Below are 18,179 nucleotides of genomic sequence, written 5' to 3' on the forward strand. Positions count from 1 at the left end.
TCACAGTATTTGATCTTTCCCATTTTCCTGATAAAAATGTTATGTACAAAAATGTGCCCATCTACACAAATATTTTCCTCAGCTGTCTTTTATATTTGTTGTCTAAAGTTGCCTCACTCAAAAAGTGTTCCTCAAGAAAGTGTAAAAGAGGATAGACAACAAAATGAGTTAGTCTTCATGTTCAGTCAATATCCATGTCTTTTGCTTCAGAACATATATAGTACCAGTGTGGGAGTGTATAATAGTTTTATCCAAGAAGAAATTCAATTACAGTTTTGATCATAATGAAGGAAGTAATAATTCTGTAGGGTTTAAATATGCATAATCAACACAGTCCAGGGAGTTTAGTTTGGGTTATGTCTGACCTTATTGTATTATGTTTCCAGGTCTAATAATGAGACCATCTATAAAAACTTTACCATGTATTTATTTTAATTTCTTCTATTTGTTCATTCCTAATTTATTAACAGTGGAAGGTGAAAGAGTTGTATTAACGGAAGTATTTGTTCATCGTCTGAGAACCTGAACACATAGAAGTTTACATTCGTGGATAATATCATGAAATGGAGCATAGACTAAAATTGCTTTTTGTGTACATTATTTGAATATATGAACCATTTTATGGATTAGGTTCATGTTTACTGCAAATGTGGAATTTTGATTTAGTGCATTCCTGTTGTGCCTAATTTTCCCTTTCTCTTTCCTTTTGCTAGATTGGTTTTGTTAGAATTGAAGAGACATCTTCTCAACGCCTATAGTTTTCAAATTAAACCACAAAATTCTGAGGCCAGACTTACTATTTCCATATGAAAGATGTCCCGAAGTTAGACTTTCAAGATTGTCTCATTTTTGTGGTGTGGTCATATCTTGACCTATTGTTCTGTAGGACTGTATTATTGCTGCATATGATAGTCAAGGTCAACATGAAATGAAGTACCTAGAGCAGTGGAAAAAAAAATCTCTTCCTGCAGACAATGATTTTTGAAGGTTGGAAAAATCCATGTGTTCAAAAGTTGTTCCTGTTTCAACAGAACTATCCCATCCATTATTATTTAGTGTAAAGTGTATTTCCTACACCATGCATGTAACCAGATCAAAAATTAAGAAATACCATACATTGAAATGCTGGTTGCAATGCATCCTTGTATGCAGTGCTCTCTGGCATACTCTGCTGGATATTTGGCTTTTGAATCCTCAATTGCTATAAGAGATTTGTCAGCAGTCACAATGCCTTGTCTTCCAATTAAGCTATGTGACGTAAAGAACTTAAGTGATTTCTTAGGGTTTTATGTGTGGTGGGGTTTGTTTGTTTGGTTGGTTTGTTTTTTTTTAAAGCCGTATGTTTTTCAAAAGCCTGAACATGGTAGAGAAAAAGGATAGACATATCAGTAATGCCTGTTGGAGCAATCACCACAGCTCACTTATCACCCATCAGCGTTTTCTTCATGTACCTTTCTATCTTTTAAGACTGTGAGCTGGAACATATATATAACACATTTTGCTTTGGTATCTTTTAATTCGCTCTTTGTGTTTTTATGTCTGTGAATTTCAGAATGCATCTACATTTATTCTCTATATTGGTATTGGTATTACTTTGATCTAATAAAATACAAATGCAGTGCACTATAAGATTGTACATGAAAATTAATTTTTTAATATTTTAGTTCATCCAGATAAAAATCCAGGCAGAAATATTGATAGAAAAAAGCATCTCTGATAACACTATTCCTAAAGTTAAAATGGCAAGAGGAGTTTTGTAGATAGAAGTTTGTATCATTTATTAAGGCAGCTGGATACCTGGAAAAGTTAGACAAACTTTCAGACACACAAGTCCTTCTTCGTGTCTGAGTTAGAAGCATCAGACTTCAAAGCTAAATCCAAGTTGAAAGCAATTGCTCGGAGTTTAATTATAGAGCATTTTTCATAAAACAGTCGCTGCAGTTCTTACCTCTAGGTCCTGATCCTCACAACTCCTTCACAAGATGAACCTTAAGACTAGGATACAAAAAGCATTGGCTTTAGTAGAAGTATCAGTTTTATGGCATGTTATAGTTTCCTTGCATATGCTTATCTCTATGTTTCACAGGTTTCGAACTATCCATCTCTCTTTTTCGTTACAACTTGCCTACCTTATCAACTGTTCTTCCTCCTTCTCATATCCCTTCTACTCCATACAAGAAAGATATATGATCTAATATACTAAAATGAGCAATCTTCCCAACTTCTATTTCGGTTTGACGTCTTGTATTTTGGGCATCAAAAGGAGTTTGCATGCTCAAGAACTTGACTCATTTTTATCTTGTGGAAAAAAAAAAAATTGATGCATACAACTCTTTCTTGTTATCATAGATCCTCATAGCTGGAGTTTCACCACCACTAGAATGTTCCAAACTACACCACAAAATTTCATCTTTTGTCACATTGCTCAAGGTAGAGATCCTCTAATCATAGGTCAGCTTTCATTCTTGATGGAGCTTGTCTCAATTACTTTTCTTTTTTTTTTAAAATGCATAAAAAGTTCAAACAACTTCTAGGTTTTTCTGTGAACCAGGTGTTGAGATTAGACTTTGCCCTACTGGAGTGCGAAACTAGGAATTTCTACGTCCTGTAATGTTTTTGTTTCAGCAAATTCATTATAGCTTGATAATCTAATAAGCATCTGCTAGTAGTTTTTTAGCAGCAAATGACAAAACTTTAGGTCAGCTATGAGTCAAATGGCATTGGTTGCATTCAAGGGATATTCCAATACTGTAACCAATTTCTAAGGAAAATAAAATTGAATAGTGTTAGGAAATCAGACTAAAGATTTTGTTGCATATTTTTAAGCCCTTAGAATATGATTCTTTTTTGTTTGGGGTGCCGTTTTGGATGTCTTTATTGTGAAAATGCTAAATGCTGATTCACCTTAAAATTTCTAATTAATTTATTTTTCTTTTCTGTCAATAGCAGAGTATTTAAGAAAATTAAACATCCATTTTCTAGTTTTTTGCAAAACCTGTCATTATTCATGTTGCAAAGCAACAATTTGTCTGTAACAGTATTGGATCTTAAACCCACTGAAAGCTTTTAATGCTAGCCAAACAGGGAGAAGAACTTCAACCGTTGTAGATGATGAGAAGTTTTCTAGTGGTTTCTGTGAAGGTGAGAAAACTGTTCGATAACATTTATGACAGATAGCTGTCTATAAGCCTGCCTTTCAAGAGAAGCATAGATCATGGACAGTTACTGGAATGTATCTGCGTCTATAGCCATATCTGTAGCTGCCATATTGATGTCACTCCTAACTTCTCTTTTAGAAATCTAATGCTGGTGAATGAAAGAATTAGCATCTGCACCTGAAATTGTATTTCAAGTAACGTTTTATAGTACTATAAGTAATTCTACTTCCATTTTTCAGTGTTAAGCTGTGTAAAGCAGAGGTGTTATTGTTCCTCTTTCTTCAAGGGAAATAGTTTTATGCTGGAAATGCTGTGTTCACTCATAGAGGCTATCCTTTGCCATAGAAAATTATTTTCCACGTGGCACTTGCTGATTCTATTCCATAGGAAATGACAGAGATGGTATTTATCTTGATCTTTATTTGTAAGAGAAGATAGAGATAATATTTGTGCAATCCATAGGCTTATTAGACATTTTGGTGAAACAGAGGGCTAATTAGGCATGATACAAATTAACAAAAGAGGTATTAATCTCCAGTATCTTTAAGTCCAAGATCAAAACCTGGGGTTGAATGAATTTTCCTTGTCTTGTCCCTTGTCTATGTAGGCACAAGAAAAAGACAGTAACATTCATATCTAGATGAAAATCCCATGGAAATAAATCTTTTTAATTGTATTATAGTTCTTTGTGTCAGGCTTAGATTCACGACATTTACTTGCTCCTTCATGATCTACTTATCATTAAAATATGTAATGTTTGATTAAAATCTGAAATTACTTCTGGGATGGAACTTTATATTTTACTGTGGTTTTGCTCTAAAGTATAAGCACTTTCAAGAATATCCCATACAACCAAACAAGTAAGTTTTACAGAGAGGAGTTCTTCCATAGGTTTACAAACATGAACGCCAGTAAAACAACATCACAATTGTTTTAAGTAGATGATTTGTTTAATAGAAGGTAAAAAATGTGAAATAATTCCTTTTGTGTCTGTTTTTGTGCAAAAGCAATCTATCCCATCTTGAGCTTAGGGATATGCAAGTCATATTTAATCATTAATAGGCATATAAGGTCATTAAATTGTTGTAAATCTGCCTACTTCATATTTGCTGTGTGTTGAAAAAGAGAAACAAAGGCACTACAGTTTCTTAGAAAATTTTGATATAAAACTTTCCTGATACAATTGTGATCAGATTGTGGTTTTTGATTGCAGGATTTTCCCTTGACTGTAGTTGTTTCTAGACTAACAGATACTGTTAATGAATGCTGACACCTTGAATGAAAATAATTGAAGTAATGCAAAATATAAATGCTCCTTAAAAAAATAGCTTTTTAACAGGTCACAAAAGGTGAACTCTTTTGAAACTGGCATGTTTTTTTCTCTTTGTGTTAGTTCATCTCCTGAAGTATGGTACTTGTAAAAAACATTCTGGAAAAGCCAGCAGTTACTTTGAATACTAAATATTATTTGAAAGGAATCCAGCCTGCATTTAAAATAAAAATTGAATATAGAAAGCTTCTGTTTTTCGTACAAGGTATTCTTAAACAATTGTTTGTGCTTGGAATGCACCTTATTTTGGGCCAAAGAACTCTGCAGATCTTTTCTCAGATTTTTATCTTTTCTATGTAAAATAAAGGTGACATTGGCATTAACAGATACTTTGACAATTTTGTCCATTCTGTAATTTCTCTTCAACTTCTTCATATTTTTACTCCCTAATCTCTCCTCATTTTGGTACAGTATTCATCATGACAGTTTCTGAGAATTTAAAATTTCTGCTTATATTGGACAAATGTGAAAACTTTTGTAGATGACACTTGAGTAGTGAGTCAGAGAGTTCTTTCTCTCTCCTGCTTCATTCCCACATGGTCTTCAGCTTTTTCTCTTTCCACAGGCTGCCAGGCCAGAACATAGGTTTTGCCCTGATCCAAACACAGCTATCCACTTAAGCTAGGCACATTTAGATTTCCTTTCTAGAGAGGAGACAGATGATTGATAGCACTCAAGGAGTTTAGTACACTAAATTATATTCTGATTCATTTATCAAGTATCTTTGCTGATAACTTGGGCAGAGAAATTTGAAGTATCTGCTTTCTGTACTGAATTCCGGAGCTCCTAGAATTGTTTGCATTGCTTGCAATTGTGCAGTATTAGTGAAGAGAAAGGAGAAATTACATTTTAGAGATGGTTTTGTTTTGCATGATGTTGCCCCCTATGTTTATTCCTGGAATGATGCAGTTTACATCCTGTTCCTTCCTTAGACTTTTAAGTAATCTGACCTATGGTTAGCTGCATTTAGCTGGCACAAAACACAGTAACACCATTATGATATTAAAGTTGACATTATAGCTTTGCCCTAAAATAAAAAAGAAAAAAAATTCTTGAGTATCATGAGCTATCATTTCAAAAGTTCACAAGTCAGCTGTGAAAAGCAATCAGAGTAATTTGGTGTAATTACTAGTCAAGATCAGATATTAAATGCACAAAGATCTCTAAAAACAACAGTTATTTGAATGGGCTGGGAATATAGTTAGATAAACACTTCGTGCAATTCAAAGTAGAAGATTCTGTATATCTTCAGTTTGATAATTATACACTATGAACAACTGAACTAGACAGGGACTTAAGAATATTTGTAGATATAACTTAAATATTAAGTACTGTTCTTAACATTAGCAAAAAGTAATTATAATAATAATTATAGGCTCTATTGCATGCAAGTATGAATGTGCGTCTGTGTGTATATGCTGTCTTAGAGATAATTATTAAATCTTTGTGAAAAATTACAGTAAGGAGTTGAACTAATGCGTGTTCTGGTGAGGCTGTAAAAATGTAGCCTAAAAGAATATTTGTTACTTTGTCTTTAAAGTAATTTGCTTTGAAATGGTTTGTTTTATTATGCACCAGATTTATCTGTTTTTAAATTAACATATGCATTAATTTGAATATTATGCAATTAAAATATTTTAAATATATTAATTTTAAGCACGAGATGTTTTTTGTCATTTCTAAAACCTTGTTTCAGTGTTGTTATTAAAATGGAAAATGGTGATAGTTAAAACAGTTGACTATAAAGAAGACAATTTATATCGATATTATTTCTTAATATTTTGCATGTTGTTTTCATTGTTTATATCAAGTGAGTTTTACGTGGATATTTCTATTCCATTGTTTGTATTTTGACATGGGCAAAGTCGTGGGAGTTAGTTGCTCATCTCACTTTATGGTAAATGCAGGTGTGTGCACACTAGACTGAAATTACACTTAAAACTAATCATCCGTGGAGCCATAAAACCCAAGCCTAAAAAGAGCTGTTGACTCTGAAAATGTTGTAATTTACTTCTATTTTATTTGCAGATTGCCTTCTCACAGCACAATACTATCATGGATCTGGTGCAGTTCTTTGTCACCTTCTTCAGGTAAATTGCTTTTTCTGTTTTCTGACTGAAATCATGCTGATTCTTTTCCATCAAACCAATATCTTGACTAGCCTCTTAATCTTAAGAAATGCCTGCAAGGAAGCCTTTAAACTGTGTTCTCTAATTTGCACCAGCGGATGATCCAGGCCATTGCCCTGTAACTACAGGCAGCTGCTGGCATCTTTCATATATTTCATATTCAGTGGTACAGTTTTCACACTTACTTCGTAAAGATTAGCTAGCTAGGTACTGTATATTGCAGTGATTAAGAGAAGCTATCTATACTGACTTAAACTAGTAATTTATGTGTGTGAATTTTTTGTAAACTCTTTGAAAGAATTATTTAAAATCATGGTTCTGTTCAATAGCTTGTTATTTTTGATGAAGTACTGCAAATCACTACTAATGCTTTCCTGTGTTAGAGATTAATTGTGAAAGGCAGTAGGTGATGCATGAGATTTGGTTGTGGCAGCAATGCAGAAATTGGCTTCAACTGCAAAGGGACAGCTATTCTAGGATCTGAACAAAACTCCACAGAAAGACTTCTTGAAAGTTCAGCTGTCTTATAAAATGTCACAAACTTGAATATACACGGATTAGTTACAGTGCTTTGAAATCTTGCTGTGAAGGTATTCCCCAATAACCATGAAGTGTATGCAAAATATGAACAGTGGCAGACAAGTATGTTCATCAGACTTTCTGTATTTCTAGAACTGCCATGCATTTATTTCACAGGTTCACAGTACAGCTTTTCTGTTTGCTTTAATCACTGTGCTCTGAGGAACCGTACCTGAAGAATCAGACTCTTACATGCTGTGAATGTACCAACTTCTTTTAATTGCTGTCACCAAAAAGGGGGCAGAAGTGAGTAGACCCTGAAGTCTTCTGTACCCAATGCACTGGCAAATGGAGAGTGGTTTAGTAGCTGATGCAAAGCATCCCATTTCTCCTCATTCACCACAAACAGACCAATAAAATGCTGGTTGCCTAAAGGTCAGTCTAGTGGTGTTTTGGGGTTTTGGTGTTTGGTTGTTGGGTTTTTTTGTTTGCTTGTTTGTTTTCTGGGAAGCCAGCAAGATCTAAAAAATGATGATGCTCATGCAAACATAAGACAAAAAACTCCTATAAAAGAAAGAAAAGCCTGTCCAAATATGATAGAACAGAGATACCCTGTGACAAATAGCAGAGGTAGACTAAAAGCAATTTGTTTCTGCTCTGTGGCCTAATGCAGGCTTAGAAAAGGTGAACTATAGGCTCTTTGATGGTGAAGCCATCTCTATAGATATATGGCATTAGCTCTCGTGGTGTGATGGTCTATCTGATATGGCTTGGTCTGGGTAAATGCAAATTCACTGTGATCCTGGTGAAAGAAGAGATCTCTCTGCCTGAACAGTAGGCTAATTGGAAGCCAAGGCCGATGTAATCCCCCTTACAGAGAGAAAGGTTGTAGGATAGCTGGCAGCTATCCTACCGCTGCCTTTGACTCAGGCCCAGTCTAAGTGTATAACCAAGGCTTTCAGCTGGCACCCAGTTCAATAGGGGCTTGCAGCTATCTGCAGCGTAATGTTAATAATCAACCTTAGGAACCTAGCTGCAGAAATATGTAAAGGAATTGGGAAATGCTGTGAGTAGCGCATTGCAGTAATCCAAGCAAGGTACAAAACTTAATGACAGGGCACCCTCCAAAGGCACATACAAATCAGGCTAAGGTTTGACGGTTATGATGAGAAATAGAGTGTTTATCAAAATATATTTTAAAATCTTGTTGTAAGGTTGTATGGTACTCTTCTACAACTTGTAAGGTTGTATGGTACTCTTCTACAACTGAATTGGTATTAAGGTGTCTGTAGACATAGGTAGGATGTCTAGGAGCTGGAGCTCTTGTATTTCTAAGAAAAAAATAGAAACAGGAAGAATAGCACACAGTAGATTCACACTTTGCAAAGCAGAATCTGAGAGAAAAAGAGAAGGGAGAGGAGAGGAGAGGAAAAGCTTGAGTTGGTTCTGAATGAAGAGACTGCATGAAAAAAGTTATTTAATTGCATTGTGTTCCCAAGTTGATTAACTCTGCTAGGAAGATTAGCCCAGGCCTATTGCTTGGCTAACTGGCTCTTTCCAAGACATGAACCAGTACCTTCTGTGTGTTTTTATTCAGTGTTAGGCCCAGAGGCATGGGGTTTCCAAAGATGTTAGAAGTCCACTTATTTTCTTATCACAGAACCAAAACAATTATGCATAATGTCACAGCGACACTCCTGACTCATAACTGCTGCAAGCGTAGAGTCCTCACTGACATCAGAGCTAGCAAATGGTCAGTCCACGTAAATGATCCAAAGAAGAAACTGCTGGGTTGTTTGTCACTGGACTTTTAATTGCAGTGTGTTGTAAATAAATGTAGGAAAAATACTTAGTGTGTCTTTTACAGAAAACCAGACTGAGAAATTTATAATGAGAAGTTTCCAGTCTGGACACCATTAAAACTTTCAGTAGATGTTGAATTGAACGTTGTTTCCAGAGGATCACTAGTCTAAACAAGCTGAAGAATATTTCCAATAGGAAAATATAGCAATAACTAATTTTTTTTTCACACTAGTGGGCAGAGTTAGTCATACCCAAAGACAGCATCAATACGTCGTCTCCAAAGTGGTTGATAGTGTTCAAGCCTTCATCTGAAAATTTGGTATAGAATCATAGAATCATTAAGGTTGGAAAAGACCCTTAAGATCATTGAGTCCAACCGTTAACCTATCACTGCCAAGTCCACCACTAAACCATGTCCTCAAGCACCACGTCTACCCTTCTTTTAAATACCTGATCAACAGTTTGTAGCCTAACAAAATTATTTCAATAAGGGTTGGTTTGTTTGTTCATTTCTTGTTTTGGTTTTGTTTTGGTTTTTAATGGGTGGGAATGCAGTATATTAAAACAGTGGCAAATTATGTTGGTAACAGTAATAACCCAGATCATATTTGCTAGGATCATTGACAGAGAAAATAATTGTGTTTAAAGACAATTTGAATGTGCTTGATAACAAAATGTGTTTCAACCTGCTTTGATAAATGTGCATTTGCATTTCTTCCATCTAGTATTGTATTTTTCATATTTCTGAGCACGTGGCGTAACCCTCTTCACCCTGGCTGCCTAGCCAAACCAACAAATAGATTTATTTGACAATAACAGTTTTTTTAACAACCATTCAAAAGTATAGTTTAAAGCTATTCCTTTATAGGGCGTGTGTTCCAGAGTAAAAGATGAAATGCACATTTTACTGCTTGGATCAGAAACATTAAAATAACAAGCATTTTTAGAATTTTCCCAATGTATCAAGATTAACTATTTTAAAAATATCATTCTGTAAGTACTTTATTTAAAACTATACATAATAAAGTGCAAAAGCTATGATTAGATCTGCAATTAATGATTGATCTACCAAGATACTGTTATTGTATGTCCTAGAACAGAAAACTTATAGAAATAAAAGTTATTTTGAAAAAATAGGCAGAATATTACAGAAACTAGTGCTCCAGACCATGATATGCATAGTGAAAAAAAAAAAAACCTATTTAGTTCATTCTTTTTATACTGGAAGTTTTCATTGTATCTACTGGTTCAGTGACCTTTTCTCTAAGAGAAGAAAAGCAATCTGATATGTAAGAGTAGTAACAGATTCCTAGCAGTCTTATAGAAACTGTGGCATCTGTGTTGCTTTAGTCAATTCCTTGAAGACTTTTAGCCATCACACAAATTGAGAAGTGTGTGACTTTTTTTTTTTTTCCACCTGCTTTGAAGCAGTACAGATCTCATTAGAAAATTTCACAGGCATCTAATGTGAATGATCTTTCTTCTTATACTGAAGAAATGCAGTCCCCACAGTTAAAGAAAGGTTTTTCCTGTATTACCCTGACCGGTAAAACACTCAATAAGCTAAAGCCTGGCTTTTTTTCCTAAACTATAAGTGATAAAGAGGTTTTCAGTGTTTTCAAGTCTTACATGAATATATTGTTTTAGCTGAGTAGGTGGCCAGGATATTTTAGGCTTTTCATAATGGTATATGAAGTATCTTTAATTTCTGAAAACATTATTTACTTTTTCTTTAGATCATATTTTATAATGCATAAAAATTGACAGTGTTCACTATTTGTTAGTTTTTATTATATATGATTTGAGTAAATCCAGAATTGAGAGCCAAGAAACTCTTGATTTCTAAACCTGCTTTTAAATAAAATTATAGTTAAGAATTTATAACAGTAGTCATGCATTTCTCGGAAAATTATTTGTATCAAGAACATGAAGCAGGAGTGGCTGCATTTCAGCAGGTTGTATCAGAGCTCCTGAGAGCTCCAGTACCTGAATCTGACATTCTGGGTGTAGATTTGCAATGAGTGAATTTCTTCTCTTTACCAGTGTCCTTTGGTGTGTCTGAGTGGCTTCGTGTTTTGTTTTTGTTAAAATAAAGGATGATAAATTAACGCGAGATTTTGGCATGCTTAGCTTTATGAGATCGAATATTGATCTCTGTAAGAAAGACAAAATGCAGTGTGTCAGGATCAGATCATGTCTACCATGGCTGGGTTCTCAGAAAATGAAGAAGTCTTATAAATCTTAATTAGAATATTTTCTGGTAACGTGAAAATCAAGTTATCTTGGCAAAATAGATTTTACATTTGGGGCTAGAATAAAATTGATTTTTACTTAGTGATGCATTAAACAGTTTTCACCTCACTTAGAAGCAAATAGTTGTTTGACTCCCACTGGGACAAGCATGTCTGTACTGCAGTGGGCAATCTGAGTTGGGGTTTATTTTGTTTAAAATGTTCGTTTTGAATTGTGGAATGTAGCTTTGTGTCTTCCACTCTCTGAATCACCCAGAAACTTTGTCATCACTGTAGAGTTATTTGATATATTCATATTTCCTGAGAAGGCAGCCACTTGTTAGTGACCTGCAGGCAAAGGAGATTCCCCAGTACCACTGGATTGGTTGCTCTTCAAAACAACGTATGAGTCACTTAATCACTTGGTGAACAGAACTGTTTTCCATTATTTTGTTGTTGTTTTTTCTTCTTTCTGTGTTTGTCCTTTGAGTCATTTGGAAGTGCATGTGAGTGCACCAGTACTTGCCATATTTTGATTTCAACTTACAAAATAATTGCTCAGCTTGATATGTGAAAGTGACCTATGTACTTGCTTGATATACAGCAGATAGGGGCTTTTCCTTCCTTCAAGTAGGTACATTTAAAATTTTGCATTTCTCACTCCCTGTATGTATCAAATACAGTAAGTGAGAGCTGTTGGTTGTGCTGGTGAAGTGCTTAATCCCAATTTCTCCTCAGTTCATAATAACTAGAAATAAGTTCTGGAGTTGGTTAAGTGCAGAGGGGAGCTGTAGGGTCAAGTTTTGGGTGACAGTAACACGATTTGAAAGATTTATTTTCTTTTTGTTTTTCCTAGTCTTTTTTAGAGGGAAAAAAAAAAGAAAATCTTAAATTGCACTCTTCATTGTGTATAGTGCTGTAGCCAAGCACTCCAAAAAACATTTTGTCACCACTTCTGCTTTCATAAAATCTCATTGAAATCAAAGCTGCCACTTATGTAGTAGTGTTCACCCCAGAGGTCTCAGAAGGTGGCACCTGAGAAATATTTCCCAAGACTCCTGAAGCAAGTATGTCTTTTTTTAAGGACTCAGTACTTTGCAGGCTCCCTTACTCTGAGACAGTTCTGTAACGTTCTCCTTTCAGGGATGCGTCTTTTTACAGCCACATTGTATTTTGTTTCCTAAGAAGCATCATAGATAATTCATATTGTGTTTGTATTTTGATTCCCTAAATTTTATATTGTATTTTCTTAAATCCGATCAGTCAGTTGTTTTCTTAGACTAAAACAATACTGGTGCTTACAGCTGTTTGTCTTCTAGCGTGCTTAATCCTAGTCACTTCTTTATGAAATTGCAGTCTGCCGTACTTCAAACAAAAGAACTAGAACAGGTTTTCATCTGTGATAAATGGACTTGAAATTTTGCTTTTGTCATTTTAATTCAAAAGAGAAGCAATTCTGTCTTCTTATGACAGGGTAGATGTACCAGTTGCAAAGTTAACTTCAGAAGTTTGTTTCCAGATGTAAGTATATGGTGAAGTGGGGCGAAAGCTGATGAAGGAAAATAATAACAAAAAAAAAGGAAGTAAAAAATAGTAGGGTTTTCCTTTAGGCAATAATGTCATTGTCCATTATGGCAAGTGACAAGCAGCTTTCTCAAGCACTCTGCCAGTCTGTCTTTGCAGATGCAGTCGGTATGGCATGCTGTGAAGTGAGTGACATCGAAAAAATGAGGAATCTGTTTATGGCAGTAGAGAAATATTCAGAATCCTAGTGTTCAGTTGTAATAAATCACAGGAAGAGAGAAAAGAAAGTGCTAGACTGTGTGTTATGCTGTGGATTTCATACATACTAAAATATTAAATCCAATTATTACTTTTGAGAAGAGACATCTGAACTCAAAGGAATTCATCTAATGAGCTTTTTTAATGGAATGTTAATAAAAATATTGCAGTAAAATTTTATGGTACCAAATTAAGCATTTAGTGTGGAAGATTTTGGTTTTTTTAATTTATTTATTGGGGTTCAATGGGGGGGGGGAGCTACATTTTGTCAATAAGAAACAAAATTATGGACAGTCTGCTGTGGACTCCAAAAGCCACACTAAAAATTACACATTAAAAAATAGTTACATCATCTATTTATATTTTTAAATCTGAATTTAATCTGCATATGTGGCCCAATTATGTTTTAGGTCATAATTGTTTTTCTATGGTTTCAATTTTTTGTGATATTTTAGGAAAACCCTCTACAGTTTCAAAATTATATTTCTTTCCTTATATGTCTTGAGTCTTTTCAGTTGAAATTATAAATATCAGGTTGAAGGGTATCAGGAGTTTTGTATTCTTTGTATGTAGTGCAATTACAGAACAATAATGATGCTTCTTTGGCTTCGAAATCTAAAAGTCCTTACTCTGTCTTCAGGAAATTGTCATGTTAATAGGGCATTCAGTAAGGATATTTATGACTTTTTACATCTACCTCTTCAAATATGTTCGCCTCTTTGGAAAAAGTATTAGAAAAGTTAAATAATAAAGGGAAAAATCCTTTAGCAGTTTATTAAATTTCTTGATTATATTTGAGTATAATATGCTAAACAATGCTGACATGGCTTGGTGGCTCTCTATGTGTATTTTATATTTCTGTGATTTATTATCAAAGGATAACGTCTGCACTAGAGAAACAGTGCAGTGAAAAAAAAGAATGAGGGAAAAGAATAAAAAAAATCTTGAAATAATGTGAATATTTCAGTTTGGAAGGCTACTGAAATGTGGCGTTGGTTGGGAGTCCTCCTTCCCCAAATTCCCTAATTGACAACAATTAGAAAAAATGAGTCTTTTTCCCCCTTCAATTAAAATCTTAAATGGTTATTTTATATCAGCAAAATCATTGCAAAAAAGCTGAACTGACAGCACACCTATTTTTAAATATAAACAATATATTCAATTGCTAATTTTTCTTGAAAGTTACTGCAGAAAATATTAAATTCTGTATTTCATAATTTGTCTGCAAATTTAATGGACACAGATCCCCCCTCCCCCCCTCTTTTGGTCTGGATTTTTTTACATACAGCATCACTTGTTGAGAGAAATATAGAGTATTTCACCCATGAAAGGCAAAACCATAAAATTATATGAAATATGAAAGTCTTTTCCATGAGTAAAAGAAACATAATCACACTTTATGGGTGTGATGTTCTATTTATTCTATGGAGATTAATTTCAGTTTATGTTAGATTAAGCCCCTTTGATTGTAAATCTTCTTTATTTGCTGCTTCAAAGAGGTGAAAGGAAGAACTGCTGAGAGTTAAAGTTCACATCTAGACCTTTATTGAGTAATATATTTCAGAGTCCTTTTAAATGGTTCACTTTTGTTTGATATCGTATTGGCAGAATGAAATGTGAATGTTGGTCTTCCAAATAGCATCCTGATGTACACTATATCCATTTTCCCTTTTTAGTTGTATATAAAGGCTGTTCGCATAATTGATCATTCATTCATACGTTACTATAGTAGCTTCTGGTATGGCTCATGGCATATTTAATATGAAAAGAGAGCTTTATGTATATATAACATGAGTTATTGATGTATGTAGGAAAATATAAAATATGTATGTGTACATTTATATGTTATATAGTTACTTTTTAATAATTATTTTATTTTTAAAAGTTATTTAAAAATCCCCTACATTCTCTATAACATTTTGGCACATGTACCTAATGAAAAAAATCAATAGTTTTTTTTCATAATAATTTTCCTGCAAATAACAAATTCCCCATTTAAACACATTTCATTCTTCCTTACCTTCAAGAATTATTTTGATGTTTCATTGCACAACAAAGACCAATAAACCCAACCTTTGTAGGGGCAGTTGTCAGAGATGATTTTAAACTATTAGAGGAGTTTATGCCTCAGGAGATGAAGGATTAAGTTGGTTTTCTACATTCAATATATATTAATAAATGATTTTACACTGATGTGGTAGCTGTTCTTACTAATAAACTAATATGTTTTATACTGATGTGTCATTGATGCTGCTTACTTTAAAATATAATTTATATAAAATGCAGTAGATACCACTGATACTTTAGTCTCCCTGTTTTCAGTTATGCATTCAGAGCTTAAATTATGAAGCTTTATTAATACCATTATTGAAGTTTTAGTTTATTATTTTACTTAATTTTGCTTTTCTTCCTCAACAAAATTATTTTGGCTACATTTTTAATAGTAATTTTCAATGTGCACCTCTAGAGACTTCTTACAGCATGCTTTTGTCAGTATACTGTTTTTTGAGGCCCCTTTCCCTTTAATGTATTTCTCTCTCTTAACTTCAATAGAGCAGTCATAGAATCATAGAATGCTTTGGGATGGAAAGCACCTTTAAAGGCCATCTAGTCCATCCCCCCTGCAATTGGCAGGGACATCTACAACTAGATCAGGTTGCTCAGAGCCCCATCCAGCCTGGCCTTGAATGTTTCCAAGGATGGGGGAACAGTCCAAATGTTCTGTGCCACAACATCCAGTGGTCCCGTGGAAGGCAGTCAGTAAGCTCCATGGCACAGGGGTATCACTTTAATTTGCCCATGAGCTTTGTTTTGTCTCCTCTGCAATGCTACAGATCTCCACTGCCAAAACCAGTCTCATAACAGAAAGACTGCTACCATCAGAAACATTTACCACAGCCAATGGGCCACCTAAAGGCAACAAGCATCTTTTACTACAATAAATCTTCAATACTTCCAAAACAAGTTACACTTTACGTGTAAAAGAGCTGGAGCATCTCAGCCTGTGCATCTGATCCTTTGTTTATAATTTGTTGTATACATAGATGTGCATTGTGCTACTAAGTGTCAGTGTTTGGGTGAATCAGACTGTGAATACCTACCATGAATACTGTGCTGCCCCATTCAGTATAGGTGTTCTGGGCAGAAGTACTTGAGTGGAGGCAGCTCATACACTTTTCTTTGATTTCTGTTGTTATTTATATTGCTATTTATCTAAGCAGTAAAGCAATCACATTCTATAACTCCATTCTTCTCCCATAATACCTACATAATTTTATTTTATGTTTATGTGTATAAAATATATATTCACATATATTTCACACAGGTATAGTTAAATTTTTTTTTAGTGGAGTCGCAGTGTACATACTTAAATGGTCCACGTGGCTGTGGTGCAAACTTCTCGGGTATTTTAGAAAATAGCATCATTGGGATAATTCAGACTTACTTTGTGGAAATAATAGTGAGCTTGGATCACATATGTCCTTCTTTACTTTTTGGTTATTGTTTGTCTGGGCAGCTAGAGATAGACTGATGGTTAGTTAATGAGGATTCCTCAAAAACAGAAAAAAAGGTATGAACTATGCAACAGAATGCAGCTGCAGCTGATTGACAGTGTCATCTCATGATCGCAGTCAGGTTAGAATTGTTCAGGAAGCACCTAAAAGCTAGTGCTACCTTTGTGGAGTTGGAATAAATTGTTTGATTTGGGACTTCAGAAGAGTGAGCATGTAGCCATATAGGAGATGATTTCTTAAAGGGGCTTTACTTTGAAGACTTTTTAAGATATAGCTGTAAGACAGGTCATGTGCTAAAAGAAATGATGCTTGGATCAGATACTGCTAGAGGATATGAAATTCCACACACAAAACTCCAAGCATTTTGATTCAAAATTGTTATGTCAGGTTCCGAGATTGAAGCACTATCTGCCATTTAAAAAAAAAAAAAAAGAACAAATCACTTACTTTTTGCTTATGTCTGAGTGTGCCTCTTGTAGTGGCCAGTGTAGTAATGCTGTTATGTGATATTCTTAAAGCGAGGCTATGTCGGAGATTTTATTAGGGCTCTTTTCTTTAAAATAAGTTACAATATCCCTGTGTTTTCCAGGTATTTTTCTCCATAAAGCCAGGGATTAAGATCTTTTTCTGATGAATTCCTTTACAATGTTCCTGCTATAGTCAATAATAGTCCTCCAATATAGAAATAAATTTTCACCTTCATATCCGTCTGCTCTGGGAGCTGAAATTCTGTAGAAAGATCTGTTACACTGCTCTGCCAAAATTCTCTTTGCTTCATAAAAACATCTAATGTCTCTGATTCTAACGTACAGTAAACCAGGAATTTATTATGTGGGAGTACGGTTCCCCCCTAGCCCATCGTCCCTGAAAATATTTCATTTATAAAGCTTGGGATCATCAATGATCGATGTCTCATCTGCCAGGGAAAGAGAATGTGTTGACATACTTTCTGAACTGAATTTTTACTCAACAGCCCAATTACTCTGTCCGTGGCTCCATCTCAGCCTTCCTTCTTCCTTTTATTTTAAGTGAGATAAGTACAAGTTACATCTGTTTCCAAGCAGAAGTATTCAGTTTTTGTGTGATTCTAAGACACAGATGTTATGAAAATAAGAATTGTAGTATTTTCTACACCAGGAGCAGGAAATTCTTCAGATGTGGTCTCCTGTTCTCCTCAGTTAAAAGGACTGCTTTGATACTAAGTAGAAATCTTCACACAGGTTTGGTGTTTCCTCGAGGTATAACTTGAGTCTGCACTGACGATGCTTGATAGGTGTAAGGCTGGCATTGAAGAACACTATGTTGAAATGCAGGAATCTGGAATCATTGAAACCTATTCTTTTCGGTTTCCTTTTTTTTTTTTTTTATAGATGTTAAATAAATAGAAAAGCTTATACCATTTAACAGTTGAGTTTATTCTAAATTCTGATCCCTGTTGTATACACTGTCAGCCTTTTCTCACCTTACAATAAGTACCTGTTAGTGTTTTCTATACCTGCAGAGCTGTTTATGACAATTACTGTGCTGTGTGAACTGCAGAAAAGGGTATACAGCTTTTCTATTGCCATCTTTAAGAAGTTTTGCGTATATTAAATAAAAACACTTTCAGTTTACTCTCCATATATGAATGTATTTTTTAATCCATGAGCTAAGGTATTTCCATTATGCCCTTGTAATGTTTGTAAATCTTCATTTAAAACCTTGGTCAGTAA

At 34.5% G+C, this 18,179-nt stretch overlaps 1 protein-coding gene across 3 annotated transcripts in view; it reads left to right on the forward strand.

Annotated features, from left to right (window-relative positions):
• The window catches only part of ATRNL1 (attractin like 1), a 528,683-nt gene that overhangs the window by 269,427 nt on the left and 241,077 nt on the right, over positions 1-18,179 (forward strand). For all 3 annotated transcript variants that reach the window (XM_087766532.1, XM_087766530.1, XM_009476061.2), the window contains exon 25: positions 6,517-6,578. In XM_087766532.1, coding sequence (XP_087622658.1) covers positions 6,517-6,578 — 62 coding nt within the window. The remainder of the gene's footprint in view (positions 1-6,516; positions 6,579-18,179) is intronic.

Source organism: Nipponia nippon, unplaced genomic scaffold (assembly GCF_047370975.1).
Source record: "Nipponia nippon isolate SJK-2023a ecotype South Korea unplaced genomic scaffold, ASM4737097v1 scaffold_3, whole genome shotgun sequence".
Classification (NCBI taxonomy): domain Eukaryota; kingdom Metazoa; phylum Chordata; class Aves; order Pelecaniformes; family Threskiornithidae; genus Nipponia; species Nipponia nippon.